Source organism: Brachyhypopomus gauderio, chromosome 21 (assembly GCF_052324685.1).
Source record: "Brachyhypopomus gauderio isolate BG-103 chromosome 21, BGAUD_0.2, whole genome shotgun sequence".
Taxonomy (NCBI): domain Eukaryota; kingdom Metazoa; phylum Chordata; class Actinopteri; order Gymnotiformes; family Hypopomidae; genus Brachyhypopomus; species Brachyhypopomus gauderio.
In genome coordinates this window covers 214,584-235,000 of record NC_135231.1, presented here as the reverse complement: position 1 = coordinate 235,000, position 20,417 = coordinate 214,584, and the positions used below count along the sequence as shown (strand labels likewise).

Here is a 20,417-nt window from a genome sequence, read left to right as displayed (position 1 = left end):
AGTTTGGAAGTGCGGTGCGATGACCTCTGCTTTTCTTTGTGTGCAGCGTGTCCGGCTGGACGGTACGGGAAGGACTGCACGCGTGTGGCTCTATGTGCTGAGGGGGCCAGGAGCGACCCGCTCACAGGTCGATGCGTGTGCCGTGCCGGTCAGAGGGGGGAGGACTGTGGACAAGGTCTGGCCCCTCACATCCTTTAAACATCTGCAGCATACCTGCAAGTGCTCACCGTTGGTTTTGGCTTACAGTGAACGGATTTGTGTGTGTGTGTGTGGGGATCCAGGCTGTGCTCAGGGCTGGTACGGAGAGGACTGTGGTCAGCACTGCAACTGCAGTAATGGGGCAGCGTGTGACACTGTGACGGGCAGATGCACCTGTGGCCCTGGCTGGACTGGAGACAGCTGTGATACAGGTGAGACGAGGATTCATCCTTAGTCCACAGACACCAGATCAGGTCTGTGCCTATTGCGTTAAGGTCATTATCCTATATTATCACATGTCAAAGAGAAAGCAACTTCCATTTCATTCGTTGATTTAGTATAATGCTGCTTCCCACGGCTACATGTTTGCAGAAGTCTATGTGCATACTGATGGTGTTGGTGTTTCTCAGGGTGTCCCCCAGGCAGGTACGGGGCTAACTGCCAACAGCTTTGTGAGTGTGAAAACAACAGTACATGTGACGGTATTACGGGAGAGTGCCAGTGCGATATGGGATACTATGGCCATCTCTGTCAATACGGTGAGACCAGTACAGCAAGGCCATTTGTTACCCATAATGCCTTGGTGCAGGATATCCCGTATGACTCCGTTTTTGTGTCCAAAGCTTGCCCCCCTGGTTTCCATGGACACCGCTGCCAGCTTCTTTGTGACTGCCACGGTAAGGCGCAGTGTGAGAGCAGCACTGGCCACTGCCTCTGCCCAGCGGGTTACCAAGGCAACCGCTGCGAGAGAGGTGAGAGACGCTTTGCTGGTGTGAGTAGATCACTCCCTACCTACCTACACTACCTGCACTGGAGATGTAGTTTGGGTGCTTGTGGAGGTTGTGCTCAGTTCCCCTGAGTCCTGGTTCTCCTTTCAGTGTGTGAGCAGGGCACGTTTGGGCCTGACTGTGGCCACACTTGTGACTGTGATGGAGACACTCCATGCAACCCCATGACGGGGAGATGTCTCTGTGCGCCAGGGAAGATGGGGTCACGCTGTGACATCTGTAAGACCCCCTCATTAGTAAACCCTGCCAACCACAGATGGGCTGCAATCTCCCAAATGATTTTTTTCTGTGGAAAATATTACACGGCTACTTTTCATCTTAACCTTACAGAACTGATGCAGTGTTCATTCTTCTCTTCTCTTCTGTCAAGCCTGTGCTGTGAACCGCTTCGGCCCGGAATGTTCCGAGCGCTGCGCTTGTGCTCACGGCGCACGGTGCGACCCCCGAAACGGACACTGCCGCTGCCTGAGTGGCTGGATGGGCCCGAGCTGCCTGGAGGGTACGTTTGTAATCACGCTAGAGCTGGGCAATTAATCGATATTATCTATTAATTCGAATTTACAGTTAAGGACGATGTGTTTTTAAGAAAATCGATTTTCTGAGTTTTCACCACCGACGCTGCACTGTAGGCTCCCGTAGTTCAGTGAGTTTAGCACCTCCCACCCATCCACCCTCAACACACACACACACACACATAAACATGACGGCGGAGCTTGTGCCCAAGAAAAGAGCAACTAGCTCTGTGATCTGGAGTTGGTTCGGTTTCGCAGCGTCAGACGTAGACCAAACAAGTCCTCGCTGTAAGGTGTGTAAAATGGAGACAAATTAAGTATTATATTGCGAACCATTCTTAGTGTTGACTTGTAACTCCTGCGGTAGCCCAACTCAAATGTAGCCCAAAAAACCAAAATTTTTACCCGTGGCTGGATTTTCAAACAAGCCCAATTTGGCGTGAAAACCGCGAACCTGGCAACTATGGGTGGAGGCGTCCGAAACGATATGTGGTAGCATAAAGAGACACCCCTCAAAAACAGGGGAAGGAACATTTACCTGACCAATTTTAATGTTGCTTTGTATTCCAGGTTTGAAAAGTGAATTTAGGCTAAAGTGAGGGCAGCCCTGTTCTTAATCAGAATGTAGACAGCGTGACTGTCAGTATGCAACATGCAACAATTGTTAAATTGCATTTGTTTTCCATTTTATTAAAAAGGGCACAAAATTATTTATATCTATTTATTTTTTGAGGGTGTGTTTTATTTATTTATTTTAAGTTTGAGGGTGCATTGTGTCAGTGCTTAAACTATGTTGGAGAAAGCCTTCTAAAAGTTATTGAATGTTCTCACTTGTTTACAATTATTTTTTGCTTGTTTCTGGTTGCACTTTAACCCCAAAGGGGAAATTTAAGTGAAAAATAAATTTAAACTTTTTTTAACCATTCCTTTATCATCTGTAGTTTTTTAGTAGAGGAAAATAAATCTATTAAAATCGAAAATCGGATAAAAAAAAAATTTATCGAAGATTTTTTTGGAGGGCCATATCGCCCAGCTCTAAATCACGCGCTGAGAGCAACAGAGCTTATTTTACAGTGAAGTGACCACACAACCTCCCTCCACAGGCACTGCCCTCACGGCTAATCAGCTGCCCCACAGAAGCAAAACAGAGGACAAGCTACAGCACGGCCCTCCAGTATAACGACACCAATATATATATAGATATACGTGTGTGTGTTTGTGTGTGTGTTTATATATATATATATATATATATATATATATATATATATATATATATATATATACACACACACACACACACATATATATATATATATATATATATATATATATATATATATATATATATATATATATATATATATATATATATATGCAAAAAATTTCAGGTACTGTACATGCATCAAATTTAGGGACTCATTGAAAACATGAAGTATGTTTGATCAATAGATCAATAGATCTAGAAAATCATTTGATAACCAAGCAGACGATCAACTGGATGAACAGAATGAAGGTAATGAGGGTAAATGAGGGTAATGAGGGTTAATGAGGGTAAAGAGGGTAACGAGGGTAAATTAGGGTAATGAGAGTATTGAGGGTAATGAGAGTAATGAGAGTAATTAGGGTAAATGAGGGTAATGAGGGTAATGAGAGTTATGAGGGTAATGAGAGTTATGAGGGTAATTAGGGTAATTAGGGTAAATGAGGGTAATGAGAGTAATGAGGGTAAATGTCTGCATGTTGGGCAGAAAAGCAACTGAAGATTCTTTTCAAAGCATTTTTAAATATCTGTAAAAATATATATTTGTATACAAGTATGAGCAAGTCAAATGTTTTTGAGTACTTTTTAAAGAGAAGGATTCCTTATATCAAAAACTGTTAAAATCTTTATTTTCAACTTCTGTACACCATATTTTAAAGGGCATTAACTCTTTAAACATGTACATTCAACAGTATTGTGCAGTGTAAATATAAGGCATCAATTGCCACATGTTCAATATTGTGCTATTGGTTCCATGCAACTACCAAAACAAGAGTAAACAGTAGTTTTTTTTTTTTTTTTTTTTTACATTTCGGCATGTGTAAACTTATCCACAATACTGTATAATAAGTTACTGTTTTTATTACATTTATAAAGGAATATTTTGTCAACAGAAGTATTCATAGAAGAAGTGTACCAGTTCAGTACAGATGTTTGTAAATTGTGATCTGCATTTATAGACTTGTAAATGCACTATGTAAGAAGCTACTAGCATATTTCCCCATATTGAATTTCTTTAAAGCAGGGAGAAATAAAGCACTTCGGACTCCTGAAAACAGCTGTAAATAGTGATTTAAAATAAAGCTAAAGTCTTGAAAACTCTTACTGTAGTCTTTAATTAAAAGGTGATTTTAATAACATTTTCTTTCTGGTATTGTTGTGGATGTAGACAGTATCACAATTTCTGCATTTTTAATATGATTTATTTTCCAGTTTTAAGTACATATTCTTCAAGCGTAAGAAATACTTTCCAAGACAAGATTTATAACATCCATTAAAATCTTGATGTATCAACAAGGAAATGACATCACTAGGCATGTAATGATCATTTAAAGTCATTTTGCTATGACGATAAACAAACATACCAATCTATCAGCCACATTCCTGTCAATTCATTGTAGCCAAACTTCACAACTTCTGTTTAAATTTACGTAGAGCTGATCCTATTGATTACATGGGGCTAGGATGCTTAGCATCTTACAACCAAGTATTTAGTTTGAGCTAACTCTCTGGGTAAGAGTTCCATCCTGGGAGGAAATCCTTCCTCAAAATTTTAAAGGACATTTGCAAACAACTTTACGCTTGAATAATGTCATCCCCCACACACACACACACACACACACACACACACACACACACACACACACACACACATACAGACAATGAAGACATACTAATGACACACTACACGTGCAAACATAGCAAATTCTGCTGCTCACTCAAGGACCCACTGCAGTGATGCCAGTGTAACACCACAAACACAAACAGTGATTTACCACAGAACTGTCCACTTTGAGTGGATGGAAACATTCTGTGAGTTACACAACAACCTAACAATGTTAACGTTTAGAATAACCTGTGCCATTCAGCAGTGATCTTCGGTCAAAGCACAGTTTTTAAAAGCTTCAATTACAGAGCACTAATCATTTGTGATATTACGGAATCTTTTTTGACAGACGGTTTGCTTTTAGAATTGACAAATTGATGTCTTCAACAAGTTATATTTACTTTGACCACTGACTGTAACATCACTTATACTGAAACATCTCTTTCAGCTGTGGTATGAAATGACAATCAACCTGGCCTTGGTCTTTGATCTTTTAGACATATTAACAGATGTAAAACTAGTGCTAATTGTTTACAGAAAGCCATGTTAAAGTGCCTGTAATCAGCTTTTAGAGTTCAAATGCGAGCTTAATAAATGGCTGCCAGCACTGAGTTTCATACAAGATGTACATTATGGTCTACTGTACAAATATTACATTGTCTGGAAATTATACTATCTACTCTATTGCACATGTAACTGGCTGCTTTTACTGTGATACTAGTTTGGTAAAAGATGGTATGACTCAATTTCTATGAGAATCATACAGAGAAACTACTTAGAATATTTTCATGCATAGTAATGGTAAAGACAGCTGTGGCTTGTATGAAGGAGAAAGGAGACATTTTAATCATATCCCAACTGAAGAACTGTTCCTAGTATGCTGATAGTTCAGAGTGTCTTTGGTTATGTGCTTTAACAGCGGTAAGTGTTACAGCCCTAAATGAGATGGAGCTGGTGGAGCAAGACGATTTGGTGGTGTTGTACTTCTGTCTAGTGGCCCAGTTGCAGTAGCACACCTCTGCACAGTAGAGGGGGCCACTGGTCAAATCAAACGACTGAGATCTGAATTCACTAGAGAAGCAGCACACACATTAGCAATCAACTTCATACCACATCCGTCTCTGAGATTGTGTGTTGGAGCAGTAATAAAACAAAACGTTAAATTACACTGTACTCAAAATTTCAGCAGTGCTTTAGCCAAGATCTTACTGGATTGCAATAGGCTAAACATATGTCAAATTTAGCCAAAAGGCCAAATAAGGATTTTCCAGAAAACCATTACATATGTGTGTGCATATTTAAGTATTTTGGTGTATTTTAATAGAATTATTTATGTTTTAGTATTTTAGAGTATTTTATTATGAATATTGTGAATTTGTCATGTCTGAGATCAGTCTAATTCCTTTGTCTGCAATGAGACATATTCTGAATAAGAGGGACATACGAACATCAGGCTGGCTAAAAAAGCCCACAGTGATACTGCTCAGCGATACTGTTAAACTAGGGGATATGTTGATGAATTACACATGCATAGCGTAATGGTAGGGCGTGCAGTAATTGCGGGACCCTAGTGCCACTGCCTGCCACCCTTCAGTTATGCAACTGATAGCCAGTACTATTCCACTAAATGGAAGACAGGAACACAAGCAAACAACCAAAAAAGAAAGACAAAAACACCCCATGAGCAAAATTATAAAATAATGTATGGGTAGTAATATATAATAAATAAACAAACAAAAAATAATTACTCTGAATATTGAGAATTAAGGCAATTCAGCAAATATGGAAAACAACTAACACATAGATGCAAGATAAATTACATGATGATAATCATATTTTTCATCTATTTTTTTTGTCACTGGATGTTTCACCCAAAAGAACATAAATTATCCAGAAACATTCCTAATCTTTTTTACAGTTGCATTTTCAATATGTAGTATTTTTGTTTTAATAAAAGTAAAGACCATACACATGAGAACTCTTTGGTTTTAGCCCACCAAACCACTTTAGCTCATTGTTGTATATATGATTTAGACTGTATACAGTAATATTAAAACAGTTCACTTCCCTCTTATCCTATAATAAAGGGTTCAAAAACCTAAAGCCTCAAGGGCACAGACATCGTTTAGACAAAATCATTCTAAGCATAACCAGACCATTTATTACATTAAAGTGTATTTTTAGGAACTGAACTGGTTTAAAAGGAAATGCCAAATTTTGAAATCAGGAAACGATGAGGTTGGTAGAAACCCCTATAAAATGTGTTCGAGGTTACGGATCTCTAAGCAGTAGTCCTCGTGAGTATTCTGAGGAGTGGAGCCTACCGACATCATCAGGTAGAGTGTGTGTCAATGAATAACATGTATGAGGCCTGAACTCTCTACTCCACTAACCTCTAAAAATACATTGCTTAATTTTGTTACGGATTTATCAGTGACAAAAGTGCTTGACCAATGCTATTAAGAATGATATGCTGACTATTTCCCCACCAGCATTTCTAAAATGGTTATATTTCCTAAAAGCATGTGCTTGGGCCTGTGTCTCACATGCAGTTCTCATTACAGGCCTCCCTCTGGATCCTTTCACGTGTACTAGAAGGAGGGGAAAGAAGCAAGCTAGCAGATGAGCGCGTATCGATTCTCTGCTTCCTGGCTTAAAAGAGCATTGCGCTTTGCTGGGGCCGATTCTGATTACACCCCACCCCACCCCACCCCACATCCGTCTGAAGCTAACGTCAGTAAACCTTGTTGAGTGTGTGAGCAGGTGCCCCCTGCGGGACTCGTGTGCAGGTCCTGCGTGCTCAAGTCTCGTACAATCACGGCTCAGAGAGACCAACCCCAAGTGGAGAAGCACGTCTTCTAGGACCTGTAGTCCTTTTTAGTATATGGCTTGTTGCCTAAGATACTGTCCACCTCATGAATGATCGATGACGACAGCTTCGGAAGAACCTGCACGAGAAGACGTCAATATTATCGAGATTCATAAATGCTACAGCTGTTGTAATTCACAATACATTACCAACAAAAGAAAATACAATGTGTATGGATTAATTATCTGCTCATGGGTCCCAAACACATTTTGGTATTATATATTATATAAAAATGAGGATCCTGTATGGAAAACAGAGTCCAAACAGTCACACTAATCGTGTGTAAAAGGCGTATCATGTGCAGGCAATCGCCACTGCCTTTGAGAGCCAATGACCTCATTAGATGGCAAACAGAAAACAACGAAGGAACCATTAAATAATCTTCATCACACCAGTTTTCATCATGGACAGAGAAACATGAAATACTACATTCCCTTTAAATATTCTGGACACTAAGCTGCTGCTTTGCATTACATTATTACAGTTCATGCATTGTCAATCCTTAGGGCTGATATATTTAAAACGGCAAAATTACAATGAGACGTAAATTTACATAAATAATCACTCCTGATGTGATTTGTTGCTGGTGTGAAGTTTCGGGCCGGCCAGCTGGGGTGGTGCTCACCTGGATAGCTCCGATGTTCTCCAACAGCTGCTCCGTGTTGGAGGCTCCCAGCAGCACAGAGCTCACACCCTCGTTCCTCAGGCACCATGCTGGGAGGATACAGGCACAACAGAACACAGGCGCCACACGACACAAAGGGGGAGGGGCCTCAGTCAGCACAGCCTCCTCACACCACTTAGGGGGCAAATTGCATTACTGTAGTTCGTTAGCTAAGCTGAAATATGCACTGACACATGAGGAACTAAGTTTTGCATCAGGGGTTTGAAAGATGTTAGTGGAACTTGGCCATGGTGAAAATGCATTTTTCTGCTGTTTTTGAGATCCGCTGTCCATCGTACGGAGTGGAATATAAGGGATTGGTCATAATAAGAAGGTAAGTTTGTTTTCACTGCTCCGCTGGTGTGACACAAATTCATGTGATTAGGCTGTACACATTGTACACTTTTCACTAACAACAACAAAAAAACCCTAAACATATTTTGCATCCAGAACACAAACACAAACCATAAACTGCAAGGCATACTGTAATGACTATATTCGAGAAGACAACATTGGCTAGATTTGTGCTTTTTTTTGTAGGATTGCAGGAATGGTCAATGAGGAATGGGGGTCTGAGCGAGACTAGTAAACAGAACCTTCATGCTTGAGCGGCCGCAGTTACGCCAGGTTTCTACCACACACTCTGTCTGCGGCAGGAACACATCACAGCTGCATCCTTGATTACATAAATCTATGGAGGAAGTCACGAGTAGACAGCCGGAGAAAGATGTGGGTGAGTTGGTGTGTGGGGGCATTACGCTAGCGCACAAGGGGTAGCTTTGAAAGCAGGTACGTAAACGGCATAAAAATAAACAGTCGGGTGGCAGTGTATTCTAGGCTCTGGCAACCTTTTAATACTAAACAAAACACACATTTAGAGAAAATGGATTCAATCCTTAGAATTACAATAAGAATGTAGCCAAGTGTTTCTGTTTGCATCAGCGTGCCATACTGACTACGTCGATTTTTGGCATGACCAAAGAGAGAAAGACCTGTAGTGAGACCTTTGTGGTCTACAGTGAGGGTTAAAGGCTGTAAACAGTATTCAGTAATGCACATTATTACAGAGCATCACCAAGTCTGTATAGCCACACAGACTGACATCAACAGCAATTCCCAGTAGAAGTGTCAGTGTCAGGTCTCATTTCAGAGGCTCATTCTTGGAGGATTCAGGTAAAAGAAGAAGAAGCTGCTTTACTGCTGGTGAACGTTGCCCCCCCTTCATTTTGAGCTGACCACTGTACAATCTTTTATAAATGAAAAAACGATGAGAAATATCCCTGTGAAAGACCCTCATCAGATCCGTGTCACTCAGGACGATCTGAGATCCAAAAGAGCCCCCGACTGTGGCCACTCACCGCGCACCCGAGCCACGTGCGCCAAAATAAAAACGCAGCAAAGCCAGCAAGGTGCGAGGACCAGCCCCACGCTGAAACCAGACCGAAGGCCCACACCGCCACGCGAGCACCACACACGCAAGCGCACATAGCTGGGACGGGGGGGGGAGGGTTAGTGAGGTGGGGGGGTGGCATGTCCCTGAGCTCCAGGCAGGCAGACGGGCAGACAGACAGAAAGAGAGAGAGCGGCAGGGCCCGGGGGGGCGTTACCGATGGCCAGCTGGGGCAGGGTGCAGCCCAGCCTCTCCGCGATGGCCTGCAGCTCTTTCAGCTTCCCCTGCTGACTCCGGCCTTCCTCACTCAGGATCTTGTCCTTCAACCACTGGTAGCCCTGTTTCAAACAAACAGCACATCTGCTCAGGGAGGCGCGCCCGTCTCAGCGGATGGAGACGCTACACCGCTACACCGCTACACCCGGAGGAGGAGGCTGTTGGCGGAAGACTGGGATTTCATTTCACCAAATGTTTTAAAGTTTTGTTAATACTGGAATAAGAGCATTTTAAATCGTAAAGTGGGCAGGGACCACTAAGGGGAAGTTAATCATTATTTAAGAGACGTTCTGATGTTCTGGTTATAATGACGTCACACAGGAGACAATTTGATGCAGCAGGTTCTTTGATGGTGTGGAGTTCACAAGAGCACTAGAGTACATTCCAGCTAATTACCTCTAAACGGAGACTGCTGATTTTAAAAGCAATTTTATGCGCACAACAATCTACGCATTATGAAGCCATGGCACCACACACATGCGGAAGAGTGAAGAGGTTAGCAGTGCGATCAAACCAGGAGGCTTAACCTTTTATCACAGTCAATAATGGAATAATAAAAACGTGAATAAAGAAAAATGTCAAGGCATTGAGGTCTTCAGCTGATAAAGACAGAGAGCTCTGGAAGACAACGGGGAAACAGGTATTAGTAACAGATATCACTGCAACCACAGACAGACACACAGGTAGGGAGAGTGCAGAAGAGACACAGGGCACACGCATCACATGTGCCTCATCATCTACCTTCAGAGAGGCACGTGAGCATGGCGGGACACCGCAGTCATACTTCCCAGAGATGATCCCACAGGCCAGAGGAGACCAGGTCATGGCACCCACCCCTGCAGAGAAGCAGATGGATGTCATTTTAAAGCCACACACACACACACACACACACACACACACACACACACACACACACACACACACACACACACACACACACACACACACACACACACACACACACACACACACACACACACACACACACACACACCTATCTTGTGGTAGAGCTCTGGGAGCTGCACTTCCACCTTCTCTCTCTGGAACATGTGATACTCAGCCTGCTCACAGATGGGGGGGATCAGGTTGAACTGTCGTGCCACTGAGTACGCTTCCTGAAGAACACACACACCGAGAGAACGTTAATGTCCTCTAATGCAAAATCAAACACACACACACACACACACACACACACACACACGTAGTTTAGTGCCTATAGACATGTAAATTCACCATGATCTCCATGGAGCTCCAGCGAGATGTCCCCCAGTACATAGCCATGCCTTGGTTTATCACGTGGGTCATCGCACGCACCGTCTCTGCCAATCACAACATCACAACACACACACATCACAACACATACAGTGCGGCAGAAAGCACAGTGCAAACATGGGCAGAAGGGACTACGGCTGTGAAGGAGACAGACTAGAGTAGGGGCCAGAGGACCTTTCTACCGAGCTACAGAGGACAGAGCGCTTACTAAAGATCTGACTGGCAGAAACTAGATGGAAGATGGTTCTGAGAGATGGAAGGAGAGCATTTATCATTTAGTATTTATACAATCTGATAAATCATTCAAATTGCACTGTTGGTGGGAAATTATTCATTGTTAGACTGTGTGATTCCAAAATGCCGAACCAAAAGAGATTTTCCACAGATTTTCCATTAGTAATAATATAGACATGGACATGGCTGGATTTGCAGTCAGTGCATATTTTCAACCAGCCATCTGGTATGAAGATTAGTAATAATATACACACATACATGTACCAAGATGAATAAAAATACTGTGGTAGTAGTGCATTATGTAAAGGTATAGTTAATAAGCATGTTTGTATATGAATGAGTGAGTATATGAGTAATAAGAATATCACATTTAAAATGATTGACTATTGGTTAAATGATTTGGGCGGAGGCATGTAATTGCTGTTCGATGTTGATCTGCGGAAATACTGCAAATGTTGACAGCAGAAAAAAAAAAAACAGTTCACAAACATTTAGTAAATACTGAATTCATCATTCAAATTCATATGGTAAATAACAAGTAGGGTTGCAGCAGTAACCGGTTTCACGGTATACCACGGTGTTAAAATGCACGGTTACCATACCGTGTGCGTTTGCTTATTACCGGTAAAAAGCAAGCCAGCGGAGAAACTGACCCGCGCATGCGCAACTCCGCTCCGGTTCAGCTACTCAGCACACAGCGGTGAGAATGGCAGAAAGTGCATCAGATTTAATTTTTTTAACAAAAAAAAAAGCTAAACTTAAATCAGCGGCGAAAATGACGTAATGGCGGTGGCTCCGCCCGTGCGCGAGGGTCTCACGCGCTGTCGATTCGCGAGGTCGAGCACCTCTGAATTTTGTAACTTTGTGCGCGCCGCGCCTCAGCGCAATGAACAATGTCATGTTTGCAGGGTTCATACATCTTTATTGTCACGGTGAGGCGGCCTCCTACCGGCCGCCTCCGTCCACAGCGGCTGTGTTGTTGTTGTTTTGTGACGTCGTGTACGCCCCTCAGGTGGGCGGAGCCCGTGATCCGTTCCCACCTGATGGTCGTTTGTCTGTCTATATATGTCTTGTCTTTGTACCAGTTGACCGCTGGTCATTATATCCTTAATTTGGATCTATTGCACGGGTTTTAGGTTTGCACACTTTATATTAAACCACCCTTTTTCCCTGAGACTTGGCGTGATCGCTTCCTTTTTGTTGCTCACACCTGCCCGTCACATTTATAAGGTGGAATTAAAGCACTTGTACGTCACTTTCCCAGCACCTTAAACTTAATTAAGTTAAATATTTATACATATACTCAAAATAATTTGCTTTTTCATCACATTATTTAATGGTTGTTTACGCCCAATCTCAACGTCTTCACGTTCTCTCATGTTTAGTCCTGGAATTACAAGAGGCTCGTATTTGTTAACGTAATACAAAAGAACTGTGCGGAGTCGCGCGCTACGGTCACTAGTGAAAGTATAAACCTAGCTTTTTATGGTCCTTGCTTTCACTGGATGTGAAAACCAGACGGTGTGAAAGCCTTAAAATAGAAATCTCTATTGTGAGGATCATGTCAGAAATAAATCCTCTCTTTCTGCAGTATCTGGTTATATTCTAACTTGGCAGTACAACGGACGTTTACAACAGTTGTTGATCAGACACTGACCCAGGCTCAGTTTATCAGATATTAAATTATTTAAACTTAAATAATTGTACTGAAATCCATGATTTAGGTTTCTCAAATTTTGCAGTATTTATATAAACATGTGTACAGCTTTTTTATTTATTTAAAGGAGACATTTTGTATACAATTGTTCCAGGGCCGGCGCCACGGGGGGGCGAATGGGGGCGTCGCCCCCTCAGGCGAGGTGTGCCGCCCCCTCAATGTAAAAAATAAGACCCAATCACCACATGGTGCCCCCTCGGCCCCCCGCTCAACAACTTACGTTCGCCCCCCGAAATTTTCTGACGCCCCCTCACTTTATATGTTCTGGCGCCGGCCCTGAATTGTTCCAGGTTTCTACAATAAATAGTTAATTGAACAAAAAAAAACTTGTTGTAATTTCTTTAAGGGTCAGTGTATCTTTTAATAATATACAAACAAACTGTGATACCGTGATAACCGTGATACCGCGGTATTGTCTGAGACGGTTATCATACCGTGAAAATCTCATACCGTTGCAACCCTAATAACAAGTAGCCTTCTAGAGTCTAATACTGCTAGTACTACAACTAAAAGTTTTGGACAAGATTTGTGAGGGACTGCAAAAAAAGCATGAAAAATACTCACTCAGACATGCAAGGGTTAACCTGCAAATTCAGCATAAAAAGCATGTAAAGAATAGGAAGGCACACATTACATGCATGAATGAAAGGAGGAGGACCATTACTACCAACGTTACATTATCAATACGCGAATGAGAATGAGAGAGATCTTTCATCATGTTTACTGATAAAAGATTAGCCATTCAGCACAGCATCCATATGAAAAGATGCCAATGAAGTACATTATCATATCTTCAAATGAGGAGAAAAATATATATATGTCCAGCTGACCTTCTAAGACAAATATAGAGAAAAATAAGATGCTAGTTATAATATTCAAACTGAAATCGAATTGAAATGGAAAAAAAAGAACCAAGAGTCAGTAAGATGCAGTGACCTTTTACAAATTCACTGTGCAAGGAGAATAGGAGAACCAAACCAATCAACCATCAACCAAAGCAAGGGTGCCCAAGCCCAGCCCTGGAGATCTACCACTGGGGATCTACCACTGGAGATCTACCACTGGGGATCTACCACTGGGGATCTACCACTGGAGATCTACCACTGGAGATCTACCACTGGGGATCTACCACTGGAGATCTACCACTGGGGATCTACCACTGGAGATCTACCACTGGGGATCTACCACTGGAGATCTACCACTGGAGATCTACCACTGGAGATCTACCACTGGGGATCTACCACTGGAGATCTACCACTGGGGATCTACCACTGGAGATCTACCACTGATCTCTTCATTACACATCAGTGGTTCCACCTCTAATCAAGCACACCTGCTTCTAATGGTAAGACTTGTTTAACTGATCCGCTATGTTAGATTAGGGTTGGAAATAAACTCTGAGGACAGTAGATCACCAGGACTTCGAAAGCATACTGGTTTCTAGAGGCATTACTGGGGAAATGATCAGCATTTTATGGACATGGTCAGGACTCTCACACCAGGAAAGCATGGCGACAGGGTCATGATTCACTGCCATAAAATGCTCATGGAGACAGGAGGTCAGAACTCTCACTGAGGGTACCGTGTACCTTCTATGATGAATGTTCTTGATTTTGATCTGTTAAATGGGTCTCCTGGTGACAAACAAACAAAAGATTGTGAGAGAGTTGATAAGGTGGTGAATGGAGTGAAGGGTCAGGGGAAGGCAGCAGTCCTGGGAGGAAACATCTCCTTGTGTTCTTAGTCAAGAACCCACCTATGCTGCATCAGCCAGTCTAACTATAGCCCTCACACTGCCTTACACGAACCACGGCGTCTTCAAAGCAATTCGCTAAAAGTAACAGTCTAATCCGGTCAACAAATCCTAGTCATGGGTCTTACACAGCAATGCACAAACCACGGCGGAGCGCTGACCGAAAGCATAGCTCCTGTAGTACAGTATTACCAATGAGTTCTGAAAGTGCATTCAAAGACGACGACGGATTGGTAAACAGTTTACTGTGATAGCAATACCACAGTGCTGTTAACATGCAGTATTTCATCAACCAGTAGACTAGACAAATCTAACACACGTGCCAAAATGTTTTAGGCTGACGCATCATAATTGTTCTAATTGTTCATAATGGTTAATAATTCTCTGCCATGAGCACTACATCACTGCCACTAACATCATGAAGGCAGGGGAAACACAGCTTATGCAACTATCACTCTGACCATCTTACAAACCATTCAGAGTCAGACATGCGTTGTTTTCCTAAAGCAACTGGCTAAATGCAAAAATGAAGAGACTCCCTCCATTTAATTTCAATCCAATAATCCAATCTAGGGTCTAAACAAAGGGCTGATTACTTGATCAGAAGAAATAAAACAACAGAATCACATACTGGTTTGTGAAATGCGTGTGGAACATTTAAGACTAATGAGGGGGATTTCTCAGGCTTACGCTGCACTGAGCCAATCAGCAGTGAAGAGTACACATGTATATGAGAAAGTGGATGAGGGAGGGTGTAGGTGACTCTGGCACACAGCCCAGCCGTGCTGGAGGAGGGAGCAGACCCATCTATCAAAAGCCCAAGCAGGCTGAGCAAGCCGTTCCACTAATGGCAGAGGTCTATGGGTTTAGACAGGTAGGTCTACACATCACCCTATCAAGCAGACCTACCTTCCATGGGTGTGTTGGGGTCCGGCCTGTTAGCAAATACCACGTCAACATACTCTAACTGCAATCTCTCCAGAGACGTCCTCAGACCTATAAGGTCAGGGAAACATGAAACCTTTTGAGATATGGGCTGGGCAGCATAATCAAATCCCAATCAGGCAGGAGTTTAAATATAAGGCTAACTTAATGTGTCTTACCTTCTATGATATGTTTTCTGGACAAGCCTCTTTCCGTTTCTGCTCTGAAAAACACACACGAGACAGACACTAATGTCAAGGCACACAGCATGTCCCCATATTTGGAACATAATCAAACGAATCCAGTTTTTCAGACAAAAGACAAAACCGATTTCCTTGTTGTAGGGAAGAAGAACAAGGCTAAGACGTGTGCTGCTGCAGCTTTAAGAAAGTCTATCTATGAAGGCCAAACATCAATACCAGTCAATGCCCGACTGCAGAAATATTTTCTCTGAACAGCCGGCGGTGAATGCGCTGTGTCATGCCGTCAGGACCACTGTAACTCTCTCCTCTCTGGCTAACTACATGTCCCTGTGGAGAATACGAAAGGCGGCGAGAAGGACACAGGAGAGTGCGGGAACGTGACCCCCTGCTCTCTCTCACCTGGCTGCTTCACCACTCACTTCAAGAGCCTTTTAATGACCATCAAATGCTTCCATGTTGAAGTGATGAGTTATGAGTACAGTATGCTCCAGAAAGGAGTGCAGGCCATTGCTTTATATTTTACTTTCTGATTCATCTTAAAATATTACATTTCATTTTTAATGTATGCTTTTGTAAAGTCCCTTATGACCTTTGTTATAATAATTATTAAATATGCGAAATTAAAATGGCAATGGGAACCACGCAATAAATCACATAAAGCACACATGAACAAATGTTCATTGACTACAGACCCAATACAAATTTACCACGCATCTGAGGTTCCTCAGTACCAGGGGCCGGAAGCTTTTATCTGCCTAAATCACACCTGTGATTTACCCAGACCTCTAACCTGAAGCAGGTCGGCTAAAGACAGGGAAGGCACTCTGTGTTGTGCATGTATATCGCTCTGCACAGGACACACAAGCCATTTAAAATCCGTTAAAGCAGTGCATTGTGTTAAGAGAAGGCATTTCAAATTCAGCGTCTGCATGAAAATGTCCAGTAAAAAATATTACTTTGTAAGGTTTTAACAATATAATCACCATGTGATGTTTATGTCTATAATGCACTGCCCTACTAATAGATACAGTTGAGTTTTCTTTTCTGGTTCAACATGTGAAATGTCACCCCATCAAAGCCTGCAGACTCGTCAGTGCTGGCCAAGGACCTTTAATTTAGCCGGAGTGAAAGAGCAAAGCTCCGCAGGGGCAAATCGACCCGCTGCACATGCAGGAAACAATTAGAGCTGTGCTGACGCCAGCCTGGGGAGCTCCTGCATGGGGGGCCTGCAAGGGGCTCCTAACCTTCACCCAAACATGGCCACAAACAACACACTCTGATACACACACACACACACACACACACACACACACACACACACAGTGCGTTTCACTACAATGTAAACCTTTACTTCACAGTGGTTATCAAGCATATTAAGCACTAATTTCATGCAGACACACACACACACACACACACACACACACACGCACAGACTCACTTTCCGCCCCAGTAGATCTTGGTGGTTATAACCAAACTGGAGCGCCTGTGGAGGAGAACAGAAACACTGCACTGAGACTCTATTGAGGCACTTATCATGAGAGATGGAGCTTCTGTGCTCAGCCAGGCTTAAGGCTATGAGACCTAAACTATTATTCAGGCAATGAATAACAATGAATGGATAATTGGACACATGGTATTACAAGACATTTTTTCCTTAATCTGGGCTGGGAGATTACAACTGGACTTTCAATGTTAAAGCCAACCCAGAGAAGCTGCCAAATGACACATTTGCCCACTTCATATTTTCACATATAAATGCAAGATGAAAATCTTTGTGACATGTTCCCCCTCCATTGTGTGGTAAACGGACACATGTGAAAGATTCTCTGGTCATCCCCTAATCCACACACTCACTGAAAAATCACTGCCAGTATAAAATAGATCTGTTTCTTATTTTCATATATTTTGCACAGATGGACATGACTGTCAAGAATTTGACAAAGACCTAGAGCACCATACAGCACCGTACAGCCCAATACAGCGCCATACAGTGCCATACAGCGCCATACAGCGCCGTACAGCGCTGTACAGTGCCATACAGTCCAATACAGCACCATACAGCACTGTGCAGCACCGTATAGCACCGTACAGCACAATAAAGCACAATACAGCACCATACAGCCCCGTACAGCACCATACAGCCCCGTACAGCACCGAACAGCCCCGTACAGCACCGTACAGCCCCGTACAGCACCGTACAGCACCGTACAGCACACATCATTGATTTGATTTAGATTTCTCTTCATTCACTTTACATTTTGTTATACAAAAGCACTCTAAAACTTTTGAAAAGCACTTTTCCTGTATACAACAGTGCAACAGATAAAATTACTTCACACAATCAGCAACAACAGGACGTGTACTGCCGCTGCACTAACTCACATCTCCAGATGAACTGACTCACATCCATTCATCTCACCGCACCATAAACTTCTCCTTCTCCAATGACAACCCTGTCCCTCAAACCACTGGATCCTTACCATTGCACTTGTAATATTGTAACTACAGTAAATAAACCTGCCCGCCTCTGTCACCCAACCAAAGGGACAAGCCAGGGCCAACGGCCTCCGTGGGGCCCAGAAAGTGCACAGACTTAAATTAGCCGTAAGGTCCGAGCATGTTCCGTCCTGCACATTTTGCCCCACATGGGCACTGACCCGTCGCCCATGCAGGCAGCGGGACTTCTTGAGCCCCTGGGCTGTCAAATGTAGGAGTGCAAATGGGAGAAGAACTCTACCTCCAGCCTTTCTTCTTAATGATGCTACCAAGAACCATTTCAGCCCTGCGAGGGGGGGGGGGGGGGGGGAGAGAGAAACAGTTGTCACGACAAAATCGTGGGAGCAGAATGCATACTATTTCAGTACAGGATGTTCTGTAGGGCTGGTTGTATTGCAAAGCACCAGGATGCTGGAAAATCCCTCTCGCCTGCTTGGGAAATAAAGCTAATGAAGCAGAGAGTCAGCAGCGACATTAAACGATGGGCCGGCCGGAACCAGCACGCTTCCCGAGCTGTAGCTGGGTAACAGGGAGGATGAGCACTTCCGTGTATTTCTGCCCTAAGGTCCAATGTGTTCTCCATGAATGGCTCCCACCAGTGTACTAAGGCAGCGGGAGTCTTTCCCATAGTCCTTCGCAAAGAGCTGCTGAGATGCGGGGGGGAAGTAGGAGCATTCTGAGATGAAAGGATCTCCTCCCACAAACTCCTGTTCCCTTCTCTTGTATCCAGACAGCAGTTCATAGGAGAAGTATTATTGGTAACATACATTTGGTAAAAGTCATATCTAAAATCTGTTTTCTCCACATAGTAATATTGGTATCAGTGCAAGGTAGCAGAGCTGTGGCACTCATGATAGTGTGTGTGTCATGGAGTGTGTGTGTGTGTGTGTGTGTGAGCCATAAAGGGGCTGAGTTAATGTGTAAAAAATAAATAAAATGTAAAATGTGCCATATTTTGTCAATTGTGATTTTTACACCCAAATCGAAATTTGTCCTCAGCTTTTAACCCATCTGTGCAGTCAGAACACACACACACACACACACACTAGTGATTACTAGGGGGCTGTGGATCACACGTGCCCAGAGCGGTGGCCAGCCCTAGCCCGGCGCCCGGGGAGCAGTTGGGGTTAGGTGCCTTGCTCTAGGGCACCTCAGTCATGGCCTCAGGTCTGGGAATCGAACCCACGACCCTCCGGTCACAAGACCAGTTCCCTACCACCAGGCCATGACTGCCCCGTGTGCTGCTGGATGTACTGTGCTGCTCAGCCACTAAATAGGAGAGATTGGGCCTGTAGCACTTGTCTGGCCAGTATCAGAAAGCACTAACATCTACTAGGTTCGAAGGAGAGGTAAGTCAAACAAGAGCAAGCTGAACAATTGACCAGTTTATTGCCTCACAACTGATCATACAAACCACAATGTAAAATACTGTAAAACAAAAATAATTAAACAAAAGTAAATTGCATGAGGTTATCAGATTCCTAAAAAAAAAAAGAAAATCAGTCCCTCTAATATGTGCACATATCTAATAGAATACAGAGTATAAGGTGTTCAGTCCGCAGACAGTGGTGTGTGCAGATTCCACGGTTCCGTTCCGGTCCGTCCTTTACACAATTGTATCCTAACTAGCTGACTACCTATCTGTCGGATGGGTAGGACTCGGATCTGCTGACTTCTTGATGGGCGAATCAGGTTCGGTCTGGATCATACGGTCGGCCGCACCACATCCAGGATCTGGGGTTGGCTCGCCATCTCAGCATTCAGATTCGTCAACTTCAAAATGTATACAAAAAAACAATTGGAGTTCCTAGCGCCTGATAATGTGATCGAATCGCTTCGAAATAACTCTCAAGTTAAATGTCTAATTGGAGAATAATCTTATTAGTTTTATATATATATATAAAATATATATATATATTTTTTTTATATATATATATTTTTTTATAATTAGGACGTTATCCTGAGAGCTTTATATTATTCGCCACCGAAGTCTGGGAGTTTCGATCTCTAACTGTGCGTTCACACCGAAAGCAATAAAATCGCTCTCCGTCGCCGAGTCGCCAGCATCTCGTCGCGTGGGGGCGTGTCCAACATCACGCCTGCATGCAGCACGTGACAGATATGCAAATCACGTTTTTAAAGCAGGACGCATCTATTGATTAAAGGACACACGATTATAAAGGAGTGCGTGTATAAAACATAGTGTGTGTATAAAACACATATAGTATATAAACCTAAAATGTTTATGTATTTT

The 20,417-nt window shown here is 43.0% G+C and overlaps 2 protein-coding genes and 1 long non-coding RNA gene across 9 annotated transcripts in view; 2 read left to right on the top strand and 1 right to left on the bottom strand.

Annotated features, from left to right (window-relative positions):
- megf6a (multiple EGF-like-domains 6a) overlaps positions 1 to 2,722 on the top strand; it is a 63,689-nt gene extending 60,967 nt beyond the window's left edge. For all 4 annotated transcript variants that reach the window (XM_076984095.1, XM_076984093.1, XM_076984094.1 and 1 more), the window contains 7 exons: positions 47 to 175; positions 282 to 410; positions 609 to 737; positions 822 to 950; positions 1,077 to 1,205; positions 1,357 to 1,485; positions 2,602 to 2,722. In XM_076984095.1, the coding sequence (XP_076840210.1) occupies positions 47 to 175; positions 282 to 410; positions 609 to 737; positions 822 to 950; positions 1,077 to 1,205; positions 1,357 to 1,485; positions 2,602 to 2,678 (851 nt within the window). In that variant the 3' untranslated portion in view covers positions 2,679 to 2,722. The remainder of the gene's footprint in view (positions 1 to 46; positions 176 to 281; positions 411 to 608; positions 738 to 821; positions 951 to 1,076; positions 1,206 to 1,356; positions 1,486 to 2,601) is intronic.
- A 792-nt stretch (positions 2,723 to 3,514) lies between these two features.
- kcnab2b (potassium voltage-gated channel subfamily A regulatory beta subunit 2b) overlaps positions 3,515 to 20,417 on the bottom strand; it is an 88,019-nt gene continuing 71,116 nt past the window's right edge. For all 4 annotated transcript variants that reach the window (XM_076984386.1, XM_076984384.1, XM_076984385.1 and 1 more), the window contains 10 exons: positions 18,405 to 18,449; positions 17,106 to 17,150; positions 15,644 to 15,687; positions 15,450 to 15,536; positions 10,798 to 10,883; positions 10,559 to 10,679; positions 10,306 to 10,400; positions 9,506 to 9,626; positions 7,860 to 7,948; positions 3,515 to 7,313 (listed from right to left, as the gene is read on the bottom strand). In XM_076984386.1, coding sequence (XP_076840501.1) covers positions 7,224 to 7,313; positions 7,860 to 7,948; positions 9,506 to 9,626; positions 10,306 to 10,400; positions 10,559 to 10,679; positions 10,798 to 10,883; positions 15,450 to 15,536; positions 15,644 to 15,687; positions 17,106 to 17,150; positions 18,405 to 18,449 — 823 coding nt within the window. In that variant the 3' untranslated portion in view covers positions 3,515 to 7,223. The remainder of the gene's footprint in view (positions 7,314 to 7,859; positions 7,949 to 9,505; positions 9,627 to 10,305; positions 10,401 to 10,558; positions 10,680 to 10,797; positions 10,884 to 15,449; positions 15,537 to 15,643; positions 15,688 to 17,105; positions 17,151 to 18,404; positions 18,450 to 20,417) is intronic.
- Positions 8,066 to 20,028, top strand: LOC143485142 (uncharacterized). Its single transcript, XR_013122796.1, has 3 exons — positions 8,066 to 8,232; positions 8,439 to 8,631; positions 15,809 to 20,028. It is a non-coding gene; the product is annotated as an uncharacterized LOC143485142 (long non-coding RNA).